This window comes from Lithobates pipiens, unplaced genomic scaffold (genome assembly GCF_037356315.1).
Source record: "Lithobates pipiens isolate NorthernLeopardFrog02 unplaced genomic scaffold, aLitPip1_a1.2 Scaffold_25, whole genome shotgun sequence".
NCBI classification, from domain to species: Eukaryota; Metazoa; Chordata; class Amphibia; order Anura; family Ranidae; genus Lithobates; species Lithobates pipiens.
In genome coordinates this window covers 223,579,157-223,601,546 of record NW_027507787.1, presented here as the reverse complement: position 1 = coordinate 223,601,546, position 22,390 = coordinate 223,579,157, and the positions used below count along the sequence as shown (strand labels likewise).

Sequence of the window (22,390 nt, the reverse complement as noted above, 5' to 3'; positions counted from 1 at the left end):
TGCTGGGATCAGTAGTCCACCAAGTATAAGTTAGCACAATTATTCTTCTCATCCAAAATGGTTGCTATCACAGAGGGGACTGCAACCCCCCCCCCCCCCCCGCCTGAAAATGGCTACTAGGAAAATGTTATGTCTAGCCATGTGCTAACGGTGACAGGAAGTAGTGTGCTGGAGGAGCTGTGAAGTAACAGAGACTGTCAGTTTGAATTCAATTACCTTTATTTCAACTAAGAAGTATTTATCCTTTGGGCATCCCATGTCCCTTTTCCCCATCCAATTTAATCCCCTAATAAAAACAACAAAAACAAGCAAGAGACTGTTCATTGCCTGGAGAATTGTGTCTAAAATGGACGTCTGACCAAGCAGGGTGATGTGTGGATGTTGAAACATGCAGCGACCCCATGGGGCACCACTACATATATATATACTGTAGATCTGGATGTCTTCCCGTTTGGAACAGTTGTTTTTGTTTTCCACCTCCCTTTTCCAAATCCCATGTTATTTCATTGTCCACACTATGATTTATTTTTATGTTACTTTTATAAATAAGGGGGAAAAGTCTATTGCAAACACCTATGTGACTTTTTAATTTGTTTCTGACTTTTTTTTTTTATTGGACACAGTATTTTTTTATGTATTCTCTAAAATGTAAAAAAATGTACAATCTTTAAATAAATAATGGATAAAAAAAAAAAGGTTATGCAGCCAGTTACTTGAAAAAGGTTTGAGTATTTTTTACACTAAAAGCTGGAATTGGGCGTTAATCCTAACAATGAACTTAACTCTTTGTTTTCTAAGGAAGCCGTGTCATCATCAAGTTACCCTCAGATACTTCTTGGTACCGGCTGGGTAACAAGTTACCAAAGACTTTTGAATGTGTAATCCTGTTATGACTGAGGAGGTCGAGTGAGACATAATAGACTGGGCTTTAAGGCTGCTGATAAACAAAGTAGATAGTGAAGCGTTGGATATCTTGCAGGCTCATAGGTTTACAAAATGTTTATTGAAAGATGGAGGGTCCAGCACGTGCGATTTGTATGAAAATGACATTGTATAGATTTGAATTCCTCTTTAATTTAATCTCATCTATGTTTTTATTCTAACTCCTAAGAAAATGACCTTCGTATCTTGCCAATCCCCCCTCAACACAAACACTGGCCTGGATGTGACTTCCCAAACAAATATTTGATGTGTTGTGGTCAATGCCCAGCCTTGCAACCACTCTATATTTCGAGCAGTATAAGACCAGCCAAATACTGTAGCAATTCCTAGCACACAAGTATTGTCTGGTCTGTGTCACATAATGTGTCTCTGGACTTTATTTTTTGGACTGATCCTTCTGCAGATCTACTCGGTGCAAGCAGAACTGTGAGTATTTCTTATGTATATTATTTGTCAGCCAAGAATGATATAACCGATATGCTTTCCGTGACCACCAACCCTTAGCTGTTAAATTGGCACAGCAGATAATATTAGACTAGCAGATTTCAGTGTTTATTCTCAGAAAGACTTTTGAATATGACATTTTCATTCCTGAGCATTATTTGCTAATCTATCGATCACTTTTATTTCTTTATATTTTTGTTTATTTTTAACTAAAGGTTTGGTATGATGGACCTTCTGGGTATTCCATGTATTTTATAGTTTTTTTGTGGCATTTTGTTTATAAGGCACACTAGAAAGCTAAAAATTGCTTTCCTGACAGACTCCATGGCAGCCTGCGTATGGGTTAATCCCACCTCTCATACCTCATAGGACCCCACTCCCATAAATCTTTGCTTCTGGACAGAGACCGTGTTCCTTTTTTGTCCTCCTCCTAGGACCAAGGTGTTTCTTACCTTATGAAGAGCAGTGCCGGTCCAGTCCTGTTTGCACGAATATTCTAATGGTGGTCAGCCTGTTGTGGGAGGAGTTTTCAGATGGAAGAACTGAATAATGGAGTGTTAGCCCTTGTACACACGGTCGGAGATTCCGACGGAATGTTTTCTATCGGACCGTTTTGTCGGATATTCCGACTGTGTGTGGTCTGCATCGAAATATCCGACGGAACAAGTTTTCCAACTTGCCTGTAAAATTTTCCGACAAAATGCTCCGATCGGACATACTCCGATCATGTGTAGCCTACTCCGATGGACAAAGTGCCACGCATGCTCAGATGAAATTCCTAGACCAAAGCTATTGGCTACTAGCCTGAACGTAGTCCCGTCGTAACGAAATAACGTCATCACGTTATGTACAATTGGATTTTCCAACAACTTAGTCTGACCGTGTGTATGCAACATCACTTCCGGACCTCTTCTGGAATTAATCGGTCGGAATTACTCCGACGGATTTGGTTGTCGGAGTCTCCGACCTTGTGTACAAGGGCTTAGACTGCCATGGTGTGAGGGAACCCTCTTTGTGGGTGGAGGGGTGAACGTAGGCCTGGAGTTCAAGAGCTGGGAGGGAGCCTCTCTTTACACTGTCATTGAGAGATGTCCTGGAACAAGAGCAGGAGGAGGACAGTTGGGCAAGTCATTCAGGAGGGATCAATGCCGGGGTCGGTGAGTGAGAAGCACAGTGAGAAGCTCTGGGAGAGACATGTCAGGATTGGATGTGGAGCCAGAAGGAGAGTCTGTGGTGTTGTTGAAGTCAAGTTGCTGCAGCCAGGATGGTTTGCAAGACTTTCACTGGACTTGCTGGGATCAGTAGTCCACCAAGTATAAGTTAGCACAATTATTCTTCTCATCCAAAATGGTTGCTATCACAGAGGGGACTGCAACCCCCCCCCCCCCCCCGCCTGAAAATGGCTACTAGGAAAATGTTATGTCTAGCCATGTGCTAACGGTGACAGGAAGTAGTGTGCTGGAGGAGCTGTGAAGTAACAGAGACTGTCAGTTTGAATTCAATTACCTTTATTTCAACTAAGAAGTATTTATCCTTTGGGCATCCCATGTCCCTTTTCCCCATCCAATTTAATCCCCTAATAAAAACAACAAAAACAAGCAAGAGACTGTTCATTGCCTGGAGAATTGTGTCTAAAATGGACGTCTGACCAAGCAGGGTGATGTGTGGATGTTGAAACATGCAGCGACCCCATGGGGCACCACTACATATATATATACTGTAGATCTGGATGTCTTCCCGTTTGGAACAGTTGTTTTTGTTTTCCACCTCCCTTTTCCAAATCCCATGTTATTTCATTGTCCACACTATGATTTATTTTTATGTTACTTTTATAAATAAGGGGGAAAAGTCTATTGCAAACACCTATGTGACTTTTTAATTTGTTTCTGACTTTTTTTTTTTATTGGACACAGTATTTTTTTATGTATTCTCTAAAATGTAAAAAAATGTACAATCTTTAAATAAATAATGGATAAAAAAAAAAAGGTTATGCAGCCAGTTACTTGAAAAAGGTTTGAGTATTTTTTACACTAAAAGCTGGAATTGGGCGTTAATCCTAACAATGAACTTAACTCTTTGTTTTCTAAGGAAGCCGTGTCATCATCAAGTTACCCTCAGATACTTCTTGGTACCGGCTGGGTAACAAGTTACCAAAGACTTTTGAATGTGTAATCCTGTTATGACTGAGGAGGTCGAGTGAGACATAATAGACTGGGCTTTAAGGCTGCTGATAAACAAAGTAGATAGTGAAGCGTTGGATATCTTGCAGGCTCATAGGTTTACAAAATGTTTATTGAAAGATGGAGGGTCCAGCACGTGCGATTTGTATGAAAATGACATTGTATAGATTTGAATTCCTCTTTAATTTAATCTCATCTATGTTTTTATTCTAACTCCTAAGAAAATGACCTTCGTATCTTGCCAATCCCCCCTCAACACAAACACTGGCCTGGATGTGACTTCCCAAACAAATATTTGATGTGTTGTGGTCAATGCCCAGCCTTGCAACCACTCTATATTTCGAGCAGTATAAGACCAGCCAAATACTGTAGCAATTCCTAGCACACAAGTATTGTCTGGTCTGTGTCACATAATGTGTCTCTGGACTTTATTTTTTGGACTGATCCTTCTGCAGATCTACTCGGTGCAAGCAGAACTGTGAGTATTTCTTATGTATATTATTTGTCAGCCAAGAATGATATAACCGATATGCTTTCCGTGACCACCAACCCTTAGCTGTTAAATTGGCACAGCAGATAATATTAGACTAGCAGATTTCAGTGTTTATTCTCAGAAAGACTTTTGAATATGACATTTTCATTCCTGAGCATTATTTGCTAATCTATCGATCACTTTTATTTCTTTATATTTTTGTTTATTTTTAACTAAAGGTTTGGTATGATGGACCTTCTGGGTATTCCATGTATTTTATAGTTTTTTTGTGGCATTTTGTTTATAAGGCACACTAGAAAGCTAAAAATTGCTTTCCTGACAGACTCCATGGCAGCCTGCGTATGGGTTAATCCCACCTCTCATACCTCATAGGACCCCACTCCCATAAATCTTTGCTTCTGGACAGAGACCGTGTTCCTTTTTTGTCCTCCTCCTAGGACCAAGGTGTTTCTTACCTTATGAAGAGCAGTGCCGGTCCAGTCCTGTTTGCACGAATATTCTAATGGTGGTTATGGAATCCAGCAGTCCCAGCTATTAGCCGGGTGGATACAGGCGACATAAGCAATACCAGGAAAAGCTTACTAACCTGCCATTGGCAGGCAAGCGGCAATTTGGCCATACATCCTCTGCTATTAGCAGGAGGCCTCTGTTTTTGATGTCCCATTGGTGCAGTGGGTGAAGTGCCCCCAGTCAGGATGGATCGGGATCGTGCCATGGCAGTATCATATGTGGCATAATTATTCTCATTATGGCAGCCTGTTTTTGTGTGTAGTTTGTCCCTTTCCTTTACCTCTTTTCAATATGTATGGCGGCTGGAGTGCATCTGCGTTCCAGTCCGCCGCCTCTTCCATCCGTTCTGCGCGGCCGCAAGCCTCATCCGAAATCGAGGCTTGGTTCGCGCATGAGCAGTTTCGGAGGATGGCGGCGGTCGCACATGCACGCGATCTCCGCTGGCTGACGCCGGGGGCCGTGGCGACATCACTATCGGCTCTAATATTTAAATAGCTGTCAGATACAACTAGGGTTATGCTTGTGACATCATAATGGGCGGGGACATCATCCGACGCATAGATTTCCGGGGGAGTCTATGCCTGGAAGTGGGTGCAAATACCTGTTTTAGACAGGTATCTGTACCCCATTCCCCCTGAAAGGTTCTAAATGTGACAGCGGAGGGGGGGGAGGGTTTACGAAAAGCCAAGGTTCAATTTTTGTGTGAACCTCCACTTTAAGTGGTTAAAGCTGCATTAGAGTAATTCGTTTGTTTATTAAAAGTCAGCAGCTACAAAAAGTGTAGCTGCTGACTTTTAATAAACAGCCACTCACCTGTCTCACGGTCCAGTGGGGTTCTCCCCATGTCCTCCCTCGGCGGCGCCATCATCTCTACACAGCCGAGTGCCCCCTGTACATGCGCAAGCAGCGCTGCGGTCTGTGACTGGCCCCAAAGTCTTCTAGGACCTGTCGTATCCCAGAAGACTATGGGAGGGAGAGCTGCTGCTTTTGGTCGCCTAGACAACCGGAATGGAAGTGGGAAGCAGGTACCTGTCAAATTCAGGTACCTGCTCCCCCCCACCCCCTCCTCCCCAAAAGCTTTGTTTCACAAACAGGAGCTGGGGAGGAGACCTAAACCACTTCAGCCCTGGAAGATTTGGCTGCTCAATGACCGGGCCATTTTTTGCGATACAGCACTGCGTCACTTTAACTGACAATTGCACGGTCGTGCGACATTGTACCCAAACAAAATTGATGTCCTTTTTTTTCCTACAAATAGAGATTTTTTTGGGTGGTATTTGATCACCTCTCCATTTTTATTTTTTATGCTATAAACAAAAGAAGAGCATCCTCTGGGACTGTGACATCATAATGGGAGGGGACATCATCCGGCGATGTCCCTATATTTATATTTATATATAGTGGCCGCATGTCGCGTGCCTGTCATTGTGACCAGAGACAGCGACGAGGCAACAGCTCAAAAAAAGAAGAGAAGAAGAGAAGAGAAGAACAGAAGGCGGCAGCGACCGAAGACCGGACCACCACTTGTAAAAGAGCTAGAAGAAGGCGCGGTGGCCCGGCAAGAAGAACCGAAGAGGGGGACAAGACCCCCGAAGTTGGAATAAGAGGGCGGTGGCGAAGAAGAAAGCCGGGCTCCTCCGTTAGTAAAAGAGCTAGCAGAAGATAGCAGAGGGGTCCAGTGAGAAGACCCCCGAAGATGGAAGAAGACCCTCAGAGCTGTGCAATAAACTATTTTAACCCTTGTGTATTGTGTTTTTTTTTTCACAGGTGAAAGGGTAGGGGTACATTGTACCCCATACTCATTCACATAGGGTGGGGGGCCGGTATCCGGGCCCCCTTATTAAAGGGGGCTCACTGGTTCTGATAAGCCCCCCGCCCGCAGACCCCGACAACCAACGGCCAGGGTTGTCGGGAAGAGGCCCTTGTCCTCATCAACATGGGGACAAGGTGCTTTGGGGTGGGGGGCCGCGCAGCCCCCCCTTCCCCAAAGCACCCCCCATGTTGAGGGCATGCGGCCTGGTACGGCTCAGGATGGGGGGCGCTCGTTTGTCCCCTCCCCCTTTCCTGGCCGGCCGGGTAGCGTGCTCGGATAAGGGTCTGATATGGACCCTGGGGGGGACCCCCACGCTGTTTTTTTAGCGTAGGGATTCCCCTTTACGTCCATACCAGGTGAGGGGGCCAGTGACACCTCCTTCGCTGGTCCCGGCTACCTGGAGCCGCGCTCAGAAGGAGCAGACTTTTCTCCAGGCGGGAAAAGTCAGTTCATTTCAAAAGTATGGCGGACTAGCACACAGCCGTATTGTCCAATGATGTGCAAAACTACCTTCTTAGTCCGCCAGACTTTTGGGTAAAAAAAGTCCGCCGGAGCCTACACATGGGCGGATTTCCACCAGATTGTTTGATCGTGTGTATGTGGAATCTTTTTTTTACATTTTTTTTATTTTTAATAAAGGACTTTTCCAACGGTGTGTTTGTCTTTTTTAAAAGTGGTCAGCCTTCGCGCCGCTAAGTGGTAATAAGTGACTAAAGTGGAACAAAATCCAAAATCAGATATAATGAAACACAGATGCTGTGAAAAAGAGCCTGAGTGATATAAAGTGCAAATGCTAACTAAAAAATGCAGCAGGACAAAATAGTGAGCACAAACTATCAAATAATGAATATAAAGGGGTGGGTCCTGCGCAAATCGTGCCACTCAAATAAAATACACAAATTCAAAATAATATAAATATGTGCATACATACAATGCCGTGAAAAAAAATATAGTCCAAAAAACAGCACGCATAAAAATATATAAAAAATATATAAAAAAATGGAAAAAAGGTTTAATGATAGAACAATAATAAAATGTCCGCTACTCAAGGCTCCCAGAACTCTCACCTTTAAACGAAGTGAATAAGCAAATCAAACAAACTCCAGGATTCTCTTATTTCATTCATAAATAATAAATAATAGCCATCAGGAAATCCAAAGGAGGGATGCAATGATACAATTCCGCCACTAGAGGGCCAGTCCCAGCTTCCAGAACAGGTGAAATGGATCTTCACTTCTATTTCACAGTGTATGGCTCAAAATAAGAGAGAGGAGGGGGAGAGAGAGAAACAGGAGACTTCCATAGTGTAGTAGTTTAAAAAACGGCAGGTAGATTTATTAAAAAGCAGTAAAGACTCTCACATTTTAATTGCAAAAACAAGCACAATCAGGAAGAGGGTATAATGACAACTTCCTCCCGCCTTACTCTACTTCCGGTTCGTCCTCTGGCCAATCCCTACGCGTTACGTCATGTGACTTCTTCATGATTGTGCTTGTTTTTGCAATTAAAATGTGAGAGTCTTTACTGCTTTTTAATAAATCTACCTGCCGTTTTTTAAACTACTACACTATGGAAGTCTCCTGTTTCTCTCTCTCCCCCTCCTCTCTCTTATTTTGAGCCATACACTGTGAAATAGAAGTGAAGATCCATTTCACCTGTTCTGGAAGCTGGGACTGGCCCTCTAGTGGCGGAATTGTATCATTGCATCCCTCCTTTGGATTTCCTGATGGCTATTATTTATTATTTATGAATGAAATAAGAGAATCCTGGAGTTTGTTTGATTTGCTTATTCACTTCGTTTAAAGGTGAGAGTTCTGGGAGCCTTGAGTAGCGGACATTTTATTATTGTTCTATCATTAAACCTTTTTTCCATTTTTTTATATATTTTTTATATATTTTTATGCGTGCTGTTTTTTGGACTATATTTTTTTTCACGGCATTGTATGTATGCACATATTTATATTATTTTGAATTTGTGTATTTTATTTGAGTGGCACGATTTGCGCAGGACCCACCCCTTTATATTCATTATTTGTCTTTTTTAACCTTCTTTTGCACTTTCTTTATGAAATGGTAGGGGTATGGGGGGCCAGGATCTGGTGGTCCCCTCGTTAAAGGGGGCTTCCAGATTCTGATAAGCCCCCCGCCCACAGACCCCCACAACCTCCCAATGTTGAGGGCATGTGGCCTGGTACGGTTTAGGAGGGGGGGCGCTCTCTCAGCCCCTCCTCTTTTCCTGCGGCCTGACAGGTTGCGTGCTCGGATAAAGGGTCTGGTATGGATTTTTGGGGGGAACTCCACGCCATTTTTTTTTTCTATTTGCCATGGAGTTCCCCTTAAAATCCATACCAGACCTAAAGGGCCAGGTATGGATATTTGGGGGGAACGCCACGTCATTTTTTTTTATTTGACGCGGGGTTCCCCTTAATATCCATACCAGACGTGAAGGGCCTGGTAACTGAATTTGGGGGAACCCCACGCATTTTTTTTTTATCAATGACTATCAATGACTGTTCTTTGTATTATGGGGATATCGCAGCATTATAGCTGCGAGTGATTTTAAATGACTTTTTTTCCTGCAGAAATTACACTTTGTGCAGGGACAGTTCTAAGCACGGGAAACATGCGCCCCTTCACAGGCATACTATACAAACCCCCCAGGTACGAAATTTAAAGGAATATTACACTTTTATTATTTCACTTTAAAGTGGAAGTAAAGCCATCGATTTAAACAGTTAAAAAAAAAAAAGGTATGCCGGGAATGCTAACTGCACATTGGCTGTGCTCTCAGCCAAACTATCAAATCATCCAATGGCTGGTGTCATAACGAATCACATGTGAAGCACCATAGCAGTTGAAGATTAAACAGAGGCAAAGATGGCAGCTTCCTTGGCTGAAAACAATAGGGGAGTTTACTTCCACTTTAAGCATGATTAAAATCACTACTCCCGAAAAAACGGCAGTTTTTAAAACTTTTTTTTGCATTGATACATGTCCCCTGGGCAGGACCCAGGTCCCCAAACACTTTTTATGACAATAACTTGCATATAAGCCTTTAAAATTAGCACTTTAGATTTCTCCCATAGACTTTTACAGGGTGTTCCGTGGCTTTTCGAAATTGCCGTGAACACCCCAAATTGTTCGCTGTTTGGTGAACAGGCAATGTTCGAGTCGAAAATGAGTTTGACTGGAACTCGAAGCTCATCCCTAGTCCCTACCAATGTACAATTATCAAATAAAGCACATACAAGGACCTTGTACCCCGCCAGCTGCCATTACAGGCCACCAAGTGGCCCAAAAAGCACAAAATTCCCAAGAACTTAACCACAAAAAAGGGGAGGGAGGGTGGGAAGTTTTTCAGATGTAGTCTCTATCCTGAGCGAAGACCTCACCAAGATCCTCCTACTGGTCGACCCCCGAAGTCTCAACCATTCCTTACACTCATTCCTTACACTCCACCAAGCCTCCCCTTTCTATTTGCTTTTAACCTACCTAAAACTCCTACCAGCACAACCCCCTTTTAACCCCCGTCATGTCGGCCCTCTGTCTAGGTTTCTTGCTTGAACTGCTTACTGCACATTGCCCACCCCATCCAAAGGAATGATTATTCATAGCATCCCTGTGAATCTCTGCAATCCATGTACAATTACAACACCCAGCATGATCCACTGACATGTATTCTGTCTCGACTATATTACCATTGCTCAGTGAATGTGCACACTTCGGCTGGTGATCAGTGAAATGCAAACATTTTTTCTGTTCCTTCTTATTTCTTCAGGCACCATGTCGTCATCTTTCCCTCAGAGCTGCGCTCTCAGCACCATGAAAGTATCTGTGTATACCTGACGGGTGGTCAGGGAGGGAGCAATGTACAGATTCTTCTAAGGCAAGAAGCAAAGTCCACCATACTCATAGACAAGAGGCTCCAGCAAGACTCATCCGCCTGTATTCCTGCTCTGGTACAGTATACCTATAGGATCCAAGCACAGCTTGCTGATGTGGGAAATAGTTGAAGAGAACACTATTAAAGGATTAAATAGTATAGCAGTGAAACATGGGACTATTAGTCACATGGCTAATTAGTGAAAGATTAGTGAAAATTAGTGAAAGCAGCTAGCGGCCATAACCCCGGCATCATCTTCTTCAGCGGGTGGTCCAGTTTCCAATAATAGTGGTATCTGTGGCGGATTTAACAAGAGATCCCTTGCCCCCCCCCCCCCCCCCCCCGCCACTCTCTGGTGCCCTCCGCTGCTTACCGGAGCCTTTGGTAGCAGAGGAGGTGATCGGATGCTTCTCATTCCTGGGTATGGAGACGAGTGAGGGGAAGATGGCCCCCACCCGTATCCATACCATTGTATAGCTCTTAAAGGGCCTTTTTTTTTTCAAATTACATTTTTTATTTTATTTTTTAACCTCCTCTGTAACTCAAAACATGCAACCTGTAGAATTTTTTAAATGTCGCCTATGGAGATTTTTAAGGGTAAAAGTTTGTCCCCATTCCACGAGTGGGCGCAATTTTGAAGCGTGACATGTTGGGTATCAATTTACTCATCATAACATTATCTTTTACAATATAAAAAAAATATTGGGCTAACTTTACTGTTTTCTCATTTTGAATTAAAAAGGAAAATTTATTCCAAAAAAAAGTGCACTTGTAACACCACTGCGCATATATGGTGTGACAGAAAGTATTACAACGACTGCCATTTTATTCTCTAGGGTTTTAGAAAAAAAATGTATAATGTTTGGGGGTTCTAAGTCATTTTATAGCAATAAATACTATATTTAACTTGTAAACAACAAATCTCAGAAAGAGGCTCGGTCCTTAAGTTGTTAAAGTGACCCTGTTACTAGACCACTTCTCATAAGGTTATCCAGTATGTACATTTAATGTATAAAAGTTATTTACTTGTAAAAGCCTTCATTGTGTGGACATCCAAAAGACCTAAGAATGCTACTGAGCACTGCCATCTTGGATGTGATGTGTGGGGGAGGGGGGGTTTGCTTATTGTACTAGATTTTAGTGATCCTCTAGGGTGAACTGTACTGAATATTCTCGGTAATTATCAGTTTCTCTTCCAAACTGTAGATTCCGAATCCCTCTCACGGGAACGAAGAGATTGCTGAACTAGAAGTTGACGTCTTTACTGATCTTGAGTCCTCTTCAGAGCTACCGCCAGTACAAAGACTGGCAGTAAGAAACAGTACTAAAGTTATTGTGAAAAAGGAGAGATATAAAACCTTCATTCAAACAGACAAGGCTATATACAAGCCAGGACAGACAGGTAATGGCTCTTGTCCATATACAAGGTTTAAATGTAATGTATGTTACCCATAACAATAAACTTCTCCACTGTATCGATCTCCGAATGTACCGAATCCCCACTCTACCCATCTCAGGCTCTCTTTTCCCAGTCACAGTGCTTTTCAGAGAGCATTCAACAGGCAGTAAGAAGATGTTATATTGCCCCCTCACCACCCGATTGAACCCTATAATACACCAGAATCCCGTGTAATGCAGCGGGTAGCCCCACTGAACTCAATGGGCAAGTTTGACAAGCTGCTGTGTTGTCCTTTTGTTTTCTATATGTTTACATTTTTAGGGACCTTCCCAGGTCCAAAAATTTATATTGATCAGAATTAAGTTCAGCCCTTCACAACAGTGCCAGTTTTTAATGTGCCCCCATGGGAAAAGTAATTGCCCATCCCAGCTTTGGGCCTTTTAAATATACAGTTGGGTAATATTGTGTGCTCCAGAATGAGCAGCAGAGATACCAGGACGTCCCGGGGGTAATCTGTCCTTTATCCAGTATTTAATTGTCCAGAAGGTGTATGAACTACATGTTGGGCGTACCTCCCAACTGTCCCTGATTTGGAGCAATGGCCTCATTCCTCCTCATTTGTCCCTCATTTTGGTCTGATCTATGTAGTTGTATATAAAATGCACTATTTATCTTTCAAAAAGTGTTTCCCAGTGCTAAACCTTTTCTACAATTTTTAAGTTGTTACAATTGTAAATTTCAAAAGCCAATTTAAAGGAATAGTGGTGGTAAAAAAAATAATTAAATAAAAAAAAAGCACATATGGGTTTAACCAATCTTTTTTTTTTTGTATAGCTCTCCTTTAAAGGAGCGTGGCAGGGAGTGTGTCCTATACATACATTTGCTAGTAGGTGTCCCTCGGTCCCATCTTGAAAAGTTGGGAGGTACGATGTTGGGTGGTGTACTGTCCTTTATTTGTTACCCCTTCTCTGGTGCTGTAGTGAGTGGAGACTCTGACCTCTTAATGCCACTGTGGGTGGAGCCTGGCAGTTTGAGTATTGGAACAAGTCACCCCCTGACCAACATCATGTGGGTCTCTGGCAGGGTGGATTTGATTTAAATCAAGTCGACTTAAATCATGATTTAAATCACTTGTAAAAAGGCTTGATTTAAATCAACTCAATTGAAATCATAATTTTTAACCTCTCAAGGACCGGGCCAATTTTTCAGACTCTGTTTACAAGTTAAAATCATTTCTTTTGTTAGAAAATTACTTAGAACCCCCAAACATTAAAACAATTTTCTAACAACCTATAGAATAAAATGGTGGTCATTGCAATACTTTATGTCACACCGTATTTACGCAACAGTCATACAAGCGCAATTTTTTGGGGGAAAAATACACTTTTTTTACTTAAAAAATAAGACGACAGTAAAGTTTGCCCATTTTTTTTTTTTTATATTGTGAAAGATAATGTTACTCCAAGTAAATTGATACCGAACATGTCATGCTTCAAAATTACACCCGCTCATGGAACGATGACAAACTTTTACCCTTAAAAATCTGCATAGGCAAAGTTTAAAAATGTATACAGGTAATATGTTTACAGTTACAGAGGAGATCTAGGGCTATAATTATTGCTATTTCTCTAACGATCGTGGCAATACCTCACATGTGTGATTTGAACACTGCTTTCATATGCGGGCGCGACTAACATATGTGTTCACTTCTGCACACGAGCTCGATGGTACGGGGCACTTTAAATTATTATTTTTTTCTTATTTAATTAACGTTTTATTTTTATACTTTTTGTCCTTTTTTTTAAAAATGTTTGGGTCACCATTATTTCTATTACAAGGAATGTAAACATCCCTTGTAATATAAAAAAAAAAGCACAAAAAAACAGGACCTCTTAAATGTGAGATCTGTGGTCAAAAAAAGAGCATTGGGCGAAAGTGACGTTTAACGTCGCTTCGGCCCTTCAGTGCTATGGAGCCAAGCGGGGGCCATCTTTCCCTCACTCGGCATCCAGGCAGTGAGGGGAAAGGACCCGATCATCTCCGCTGTTTACCAGAGCCGTCGGTATTGGTGGAGCGTGGCAGAAGGGGCGGGCCCCTTTCCTGCTGCCGATAACAGTGATATCTCAGCTTGCAGAGCTTGGATTCATTTAATGAGTTTACCAAAAAATTTAATATTTCAGAATATACAGCCTCATGCTACATAACTAAGCTCAGTTTCATGCTGAATAAACTAAATTATTAATGTATCCTAAATAGAAAACTATCTTTGGATAGATTTTTACTCCAAAAGCATTTTATGCATCCAGGCAGAGAGGGGAAAGGACCCGATCATCTCCGCCGTTTACCAGAGCCGTCGGTATTGGCGGAGCATGGCAGAAGGGACCAGACCCTTTTCCTGCCACCGATAACAGAGATCTCTCAGCTTGCAGAGCTTGGATTCATTTAACAAGTTTACCAAAAATGTAAATATTTCAGAATATACAGCCTCATGCTACATAACTAAGCGCAGTTTCATGCTGAATAAACTAAATTATTAGTGTATCCTAAATAGAAAACAATCTTTAGATCGATTTTTACTCCAAAAGAATTTTATTAAAATAAAATTTGATAAAAAAATGTTTTATCCACCTTGGTCTCTTGTCTGTGCATGAGTGGGAGAGAGCCCTTTGCAGGGTTGAACTGCCAGAAGGACTAGGTTTGGAAACACAAGGGAGAAGGTAGAAGAACCTGGCTACCCCTGACCTTCATTTAGCAGGTCTGTGGTTTGGTTCAAAATGGCCTCAGAGCCTAAGACTGAGGGACACTCTGTGTGTGGAACCATCTTTGGGGGACAGTTTGAAATAGCTGCAATGATAGCTGGTTGCAATGGTACTTACTAATCCCATCTGGAGAAGAATCAGGGAGGGTACTGGGACAAAATCACGGGAACTGCTGTTCTATCCAGCATCATTATATTCAAGGTGGATAAATTTTGAGTGAAAGCATTCATCAAGTTTGCAAGATCCAAGTGTAGTGCTGGGGTTTTCTTTTGCCATCTAAATGCTATGCAATAATGTCATGCTATTAGATTAATATTTGCCTCCCTCTAATGTGTATTTAATTTAATATGAATAAGACTTTGTTGTTTGACACCAGAACATGCTATAAAGCATATGCAGGAAGTGACTCACAGGTTGTAATCAGAAAAAAGACTTACTTACCCACAGGGCCAAGTGACAGAATTGCCTGGTGGGTAGGGTTATATAAGGTACATGCTTGACATGTGTTGGGTCTCTTCTTCCTGGGACTTGAGACCCGCCTACAAGGACCTGTGGGTGTGTGCTCGGAAGAGCCCCAGCCTTCTTGGTGTGGAGGGGAGTTGAAGCCTACGGAGAACCTAGCACACAGTGTGTTGCATCAGCACATGATCGGATCGTAGGACCCAGGACACCCAAAAGGAGTCCACAAGACAGTTCCCGGTCATCTGATGGAGCAGTGCAGCATCACGGGGCTGACTGGAAGCGGGACCAAGACCACAAAAGTAGAGCAGTACAACTGTCCGGGCCTGGTGTGGTGAAAGGGCTGTTGCCCAAGATTTATATAACACTTTACTACGGTACAGACTATTTCAGAGTAGCTGCAGTTCTATGGAGCGGTCTCACTTAAATAGACTGTGTTGAACCAGGCCTCAAAGCTTGTACTTCACCCAACACTGAGTGACAGTTCAGTTATTCTTTATAGAAGAAGAGGTCTACATGTGTTTTGCATAATCAAGTTTACAGTTATTTACCACCTTATATTACTTTGCCATCTGCTCACTCACTGGATTACAAATACTGCAGTCTGATGAGCTAGCTGAAGAAAGAATACTAGAGATTTTGCCATTCACTATAAGCCCTTTATGTTCTGCTACACACTCTAAGAACTGCACAACAACGTAGGGGGAGCCTTTGAACATATCTACTGTATTACATTGTTCTACCTAGTACTTGATAGTGTAATGCAAGTCTGGTGTGTGTTGTGTGTGGCTGAGAGAAACACTACTCATTAGATCATTGAGTCTGAATATTTAAATGTACCTTGATTATTATTGTTCTAACTTTGTGTATAGGAATCATTATTGTATTCACTATCCTAAACCAGTTTCCAGTAAACTTACTGTGTGATTAAAGTACAAATGGTGTGAGGCTTTGTCAATTTCTATAGCAGGTTGAGTGACGGATACCCAGGTAACGGTAAAGGTACAATATCTAATACTATTGCTGGGTTGTTTCTTGCTATTGGGTTTCACACCAACACTATTACACAGCTGTGCCAAGGGGGTTAAGTAAATTCTTTAGGGGAAGAAAAGCAGAGTACAGGCCCAATTAATTACCGGAAGCTCCTTTGGGGGTAAGTGCTACACAAGATACCTATGAAAACAATTGTACGAAGTTAACACAATGTTTCTTTAAGAATTTCACCTGGTCTGAAACAGAAGTTACTGCTCCTCAAGTCTGACACAATGTAGTCTTTCTAATACCATATGCTAAAGTTAGCAGAGGACCACACTAGAGAAACTGAATTCAATTTTATTTACTGCAAATTTCAAAACTACATTCTTAGTGCAAATGGTCCAGCTCTCGTAGAGTTTTCTAATCAGTGGCAGTGGGACATTATTGATGAGAGTTTATATAGCAGTTCCAGTCATTCAGCCAATGTCAATGCCAAAAAGTTAGAAAAAGAGATTCAATTCATATGCTGTTACCATAAAATCAGGAATGTGCATAGTGTTCTGAATGTCGTACATGCTATGGTGAACAACTCCAACATTGGCAAAATTGGCAAAATTGGCAAAAAGGCAAAAGTAATTTTCTAATTTTTACCTTAATTTCACCATTCTGTGACAAATAGAGAGAGTGAAACCACGCTCTTTTTTCTGAACATTTTTTTTAGATTTTAGTTTTTTTCTACAATTTTGTATGTTATGTATCAGTTTGGTTCTCTGCAGTGACAAGCGCCCCCCTTCTTATTGGCCAATTTATTACAGCTAAAAAAGGAGAGCCACTGATTAGCTTCTAAGACAGAGGCTGTAATGTTAATGTGGCCAGAATCAAGCAAGGTGATTGTCACAGGAGGGAGTCAAACTTAGCTATAGGTAAAGATTTCCACAGTTTTATTCTCATATTTAGTTAGGAAGATATCTGATGCATTATTGTGCTATGCTAACTCAAAGTTTCAAAAATGATTTTATCTTTTGTACCGACAGTGAATTTCCGAATTCTTTCACTTAACGAAGACCTTCAACCCGGACAAAATGAGGTAATATAAAAGAACAGTCACACATTTGACACAACCCATTAACCATTGTTTCACATAATCAATTAGCTTAATATATAAATACTGCCAGATGGTTACACTTTTATATTGGCTCACACAGTCATTGACCTGTACAATATGAGTTCCTATTGGTGTTCTAAAAATTTCCAGAAGAATTTTTTAAATCTCTAGAAAGTTAAGTCCATGTAAAACTAAAATGGTGGCTATGAAGGGGTTGAATTACCCATAATCCTTAGTACTTTGGAGACACTAGCAGAGTGTCTAACTATTCCTTCTTGGCATGACAGATCCCTGCAAATTATTTAAAACATGAGAAATGTCAACAGTAGCTACAGTTCCTCCGGAAAGTATTCACAGCGCTTCACTTTTTTTACATTTTGTTATGTTACACCCTTATTTCTAAATGGATTAAATTCATTATTTTCCTCTCAATTTTACAAACAATAACCCATAATGACAACGTGAAAGAAGTTTGTCTGAAATCTTTGCAAATCTATAAAAACAAAACAAAAAAACAACATACTGTACATAAGTATTCACAGTCTTTGCCATGACGCTTACAATTTAGCTCAGGTGCATCCTGTTTCCATCAGCCTTGAGCTGTTTCTACAACTTGGTTGGAGTCCACCTGTGGTAAATTTAGTTGATTGTATATGATTTGGAAAGGCACACACCCGTCTATATAAGGCCATCCAGCTGTTACAAAAATACAAGTCCCATGAGGCATTGCAAGGCTAAAAGTTACAAGCGTGACTCCCACAAGAAGAGGCATGATGGGACTTATTGTTTTGCAACAGTTGGAGGGCTGCCAGTTTGAGACCCCTGTCCTACAGTTAACAGTGCATATTATAGCACAAACCAAGTCATGAAGTCCAAGGAATTGTCTGTAGACCTACAGATAGGAATATATAGAGGCACAGATTTGGTCAGGCAGGTGACCAAGAACCCAATAATCACTCTGACAGAGCTCCAGCATTTCTCAGTGGAGAGAGGAGAACCTTCCAGAAGAACAACCATCTCTGCATGTCAGGAAAGGTTTCACCTGCTGGTGGCATGGTCTCTCCCAGATCTATGGGCTGCAGTTCCGGTGTCCTTCCAGTGTCCCCCGGCAGTCTGGAGCCGACATCATCTCCTGCAATCAAGCCTCACCTGAGACTGATTGCAGAAGGTGTATATTTATTTACTTGGCAGATGATTGCACTCATTGCCTTGGTATTGTTTCCTTGTGCCCGACCTGTGTTTGCTACCTTGCATCCTGAATCATATTTCCTGTGATCCTGAACCCTATATCCGTTCCTGGACCCCTGCCCTGCAGCCTGATCCCTTCCGCCTTCTCTCCCTATCCCCTGTTACCCTTTCCCTGTCCTGTCTTGCTCCCGGCCCCATCTACTTGATCTCCTGTATATGACCCTGGCTTGTTTACGTTTGAGATTGTATCTTACACCTGTATATACGTTTGATTTGGGTAGTTATTTGTGGTGTGTCACTGTGGTTGGTTGCTGGTTTATTTTATTGTTTGTTATATTAGAAGGTGTGTTTACTTTTTCTTACTACTTATCCTTTTAATAAGTCATATTATTATTTTACATGCGTTTGGTTTTCTCAATCACGGTCCACACATTTCTGGTCACATCGGGTTCCAGCACTCCACCAATCAGGCCTGTATGGTAAAGTGGCCAGACAGAAGCCACTCCTCAGTAAAAGGCACATGACAGCCCATCTGGAGTTTGCCAAAAGGCACCTGAAGGACTCTCAGACCATGAGAAACAAAATTCTCTGGTCTTATGAAACAAAGATTGAACTATTTGGACTAAATGGCAAGTGTTGTGTCTGGAGGAAACCAGGCACCGCTCATCACCTGGCCAATACATCACTACAGTGAAGCATTGTGGTAGCAGCATTATGCTGTAGGGATGTTTTTCAGCAGCAGGAACTGGAATACTGGTCAGGTCTGAGGGAAAGATGAATGCAGCATTGTACAGAAACATCCTTGATAAATACCTGCTCCAGAGCGCTCTGGACCTCAGACTGGGGAAAAGGTTCCTCTTCCAACAGGACAATGATCCTAACAACTTGCAGACCGCCTACTGCATTTATATACTGTGGCAGGGCAGCCCAGCTGTGCAAAATCATGTACATGTATGTGATGTTGTGCATGTGAGCCAAAGTGCTGCTTCCCCTTTGATTTGACACAGCAGGAGCCAATCAGCAGGGCCAGCGGCCGCGTTGGCCCCCGGGACCTGACGGTCATTGAGAGGAAAGGCAGAACAGTAGTGATGGCCGAACGGTTCGCCCGGCGGTCGTTTCGCGGCGAATTTCCGACATTCGCGGTCCGCACGTTCGAACGCCTTTTTCCGTCGTTCGCCGCGGCGGACTTACGTGTTTAATGTATACAAGAACTTTAACCTTTGGTGACACGTTTATCATGTGATACAGGACAGCCAATTGAGACATGACAGCACATGGACACTTGTACATTCCCCCTAACCTATAAATACACCCGATCCGGTGGCCATTTTACATTCTTTCTTCTGTTACGATAGGGGCAGGTTCCTGTGTGGAGTAGGGAGAGATAAACCACTAGCTATTTGGTACACAAAAGTTCTTTTCAGGACTGGTATAGGTGTTAGGTGTTGATAGGTTTGCTGTGCTGCTGATTCTTGCAGCAGCCTGAGTGTCTTTTGTTAGTTTAGAGAAAGGGAAAGGACGGTGTATGCTACAGGGACAGCCAGATTAGTCTTTCATCATCATCATCATCATCATCATCATTAGCTGTTACTATCAAGGTCCACAAAAGAGCTGTTCCAGTAACCACTAATCGTTCTCTTTTTTTGCCAATTTGTATAGGGACAGGAAGGAAGCAGTGTTGTCAGGCAGTGAGGGTAATTTTAAAGACTTGCTGTTATTATTAGTTCCACAAAGGTTCTTTTCAGGACTGGTATCAGTGGTACAGTAATAGGCTTGTACATGTATAATATTCTTTCTTCCAAATATAGAAAGGATATTATACTTGACTGCTGCCCTTCTGCTGCAGTCTGCTAAACATTCACAACTCACTTGTTCCACAAAAGTTCTTATAAGGACTGGTAACTTGGTATAGGGTGCTACGGTACATAGGCTTGAGTGCGGTACAGTCTGCTGTTCTGTAAGGACCGCTATCGGTCCACAATAGATAGGGTTGACGTGCACCACTGCTGACCGCTGCCCTATACTGCAGCAGTCCTTCAGCGGTATAGGGACTGACGTACAGTCTGCTAATCACTAACACACAACCTGCTTGTTCCACAAAAGTTCTTATAAGGACTGGTAACTTGGTATAGGGTGCTACGGTACATAGGCTTGAGTGCGGTACAGTCTGCTGTTCTGTAAGGACCGCTATCGGTCCACAATAGATAGGGTTGACGTGCACCACTGCTGACCGCTGCCCTATACTGCAGCAGTCCTTCAGCGGTATAGGGACTGACGTACAGTCTGCTAAACACTAATACACAACCTGCTTGGTCCACAAAAGTTCTTATAAGGACTGGTAACTTGGTATAGGGTGCTACGGTACATAGGCTTGAGTGCGGTACAGTCTGCTGTTCTGTAAGGACCGCTATCGGTCCACAATAGATAGGGTTGACGTGCACCACTGCTGACCGCTCACCTATACTGCAGCAGTCCTTCAGCGGTATAGGGACTGACGTACAGTCTGCTAATCACTAACACACAACCTGCTTGTTCCACAAAAGTTCTTATAAGGACTGGTAACTTGGTATAGGGTGCTACGGTACATAGGCTTGAGTGCGGTACAGTCTGCTGTTCTGTAAGGACCGCTATCGGTCCACAATAGATAGGGTTGACGTGCACCACTGCTGACCGCTGCCCTATACTGCAGCAGTCCTTCAGCGGTATAGGGACTGACGTACAGTCTGCTAAACACTAATACACAACCTGCTTGGTCCACAAAAGTTCTTATAAGGACTGGTAACTTGGTATAGGGTGCTACGGTACATAGGCTTGAGTGCGGTACAGTCTGCTGTTCTGTAAGGACCGCTATCGGTCCACAATAGATAGGGTTGACGTGCACCACTGCTGACCGCTGCCCTATACTGCAGCAGTCCTTCAGCGGTATAGGGACTGACGTACAGTCTGCTAAACACTAATACACAACCTGCTTGGTCCACAAAAGTTCTTATAAGGACTGGTAACTTGGTATAGGGTGCTACGGTACATAGGCTTGAGTGCGGTACAGTCTGCTGTTCTGTAAGGACCGCTATCGGTCCACAATAGATAGGGTTGACGTGCACCACTGCTGACCGCTGCCCTATACTGCAGCAGTCCTTCAGCGGTATAGGGACTGACGTACAGTCTGCTAAACACTAATACACAACCTGCTTGGTCCACAAAAGTTCTTATAAGGACTGGTAACTTGGTATAGGGTGCTACGGTACATAGGCTTGAGTGCGGTACAGTCTGCTGTTCTGTAAGGACCGCTATCGGTCCACAATAGATAGGGTTGACGTGCACCACTGCTGACCGCTCACCTATACTGCAGCAGTCCTTCAGCGGTATAGGGACTGACGTACAGTCTGCTAATCACTAACACACAACCTGCTTGTTCCACAAAAGTTCTTATAAGGACTGGTAACTTGGTATAGGGTGCTACGGTACATAGGCTTGAGTGCGGTACAGTCTGCTGTTCTGTAAGGACCGCTATCGGTCCACAATAGATAGGGTTGACGTGCACCACTGCTGACCGCTGCCCTATACTGCAGCAGTCCTTCAGCGGTATAGGGACTGACGTACAGTCTGCTAAACACTAATACACAACCTGCTTGGTCCACAAAAGTTCTTATAAGGACTGGTAACTTGGTATAGGGTGCTACGGTACATAGGCTTGAGTGCGGTACAGTCTGCTGTTCTGTAAGGACCGCTATCGGTCCACAATAGATAGGGTTGACGTGCACCACTGCTGACCGCTGCCCTATACTGCAGCAGTCCTTCAGCGGTATAGGGACTGACGTACAGTCTGCTAAACACTAATACACAACCTGCTTGGTCCACAAAAGTTCTTATAAGGACTGGTAACTTGGTATAGGGTGCTACGGTACATAGGCTTGAGTGCGGTACAGTCTGCTGTTCTGTAAGGACCGCTATCGGTCCACAATAGATAGGGTTGACGTGCACCACTGCTGACCGCTGCCCTATACTGCAGCAGTCCTTCAGCGGTATAGGGACTGACGTACAGTCTGCTAAACACTAATACACAACCTGCTTGGTCCACAAAAGTTCTTATAAGGACTGGTAACTTGGTATAGGGTGCTACGGTACATAGGCTTGAGTGCGGTACAGTCTGCTGTTCTGTAAGGACCGCTATCGGTCCACAATAGATAGGGTTGACGTGCACCACTGCTGACCGCTCACCTATACTGCAGCAGTCCTTCAG

The 22,390-nt window shown here is 42.8% G+C and overlaps 1 protein-coding gene across 1 annotated transcript in view; it reads left to right on the top strand.

The window, feature by feature from the left end:
- The first annotated feature begins 1,219 nt into the window (after positions 1-1,219).
- LOC143930914 (alpha-2-macroglobulin-like protein 1) overlaps positions 1,220-22,390 on the top strand; it is a 204,609-nt gene continuing 183,438 nt past the window's right edge. The window contains exons 1-5 of the mRNA XM_077455600.1: positions 1,220-1,368; positions 3,788-4,044; positions 10,161-10,341; positions 11,472-11,667; positions 16,892-16,944. Coding sequence (XP_077311726.1) covers positions 3,980-4,044; positions 10,161-10,341; positions 11,472-11,667; positions 16,892-16,944 — 495 coding nt within the window. The 5' untranslated portion in view covers positions 1,220-1,368; positions 3,788-3,979. The remainder of the gene's footprint in view (positions 1,369-3,787; positions 4,045-10,160; positions 10,342-11,471; positions 11,668-16,891; positions 16,945-22,390) is intronic.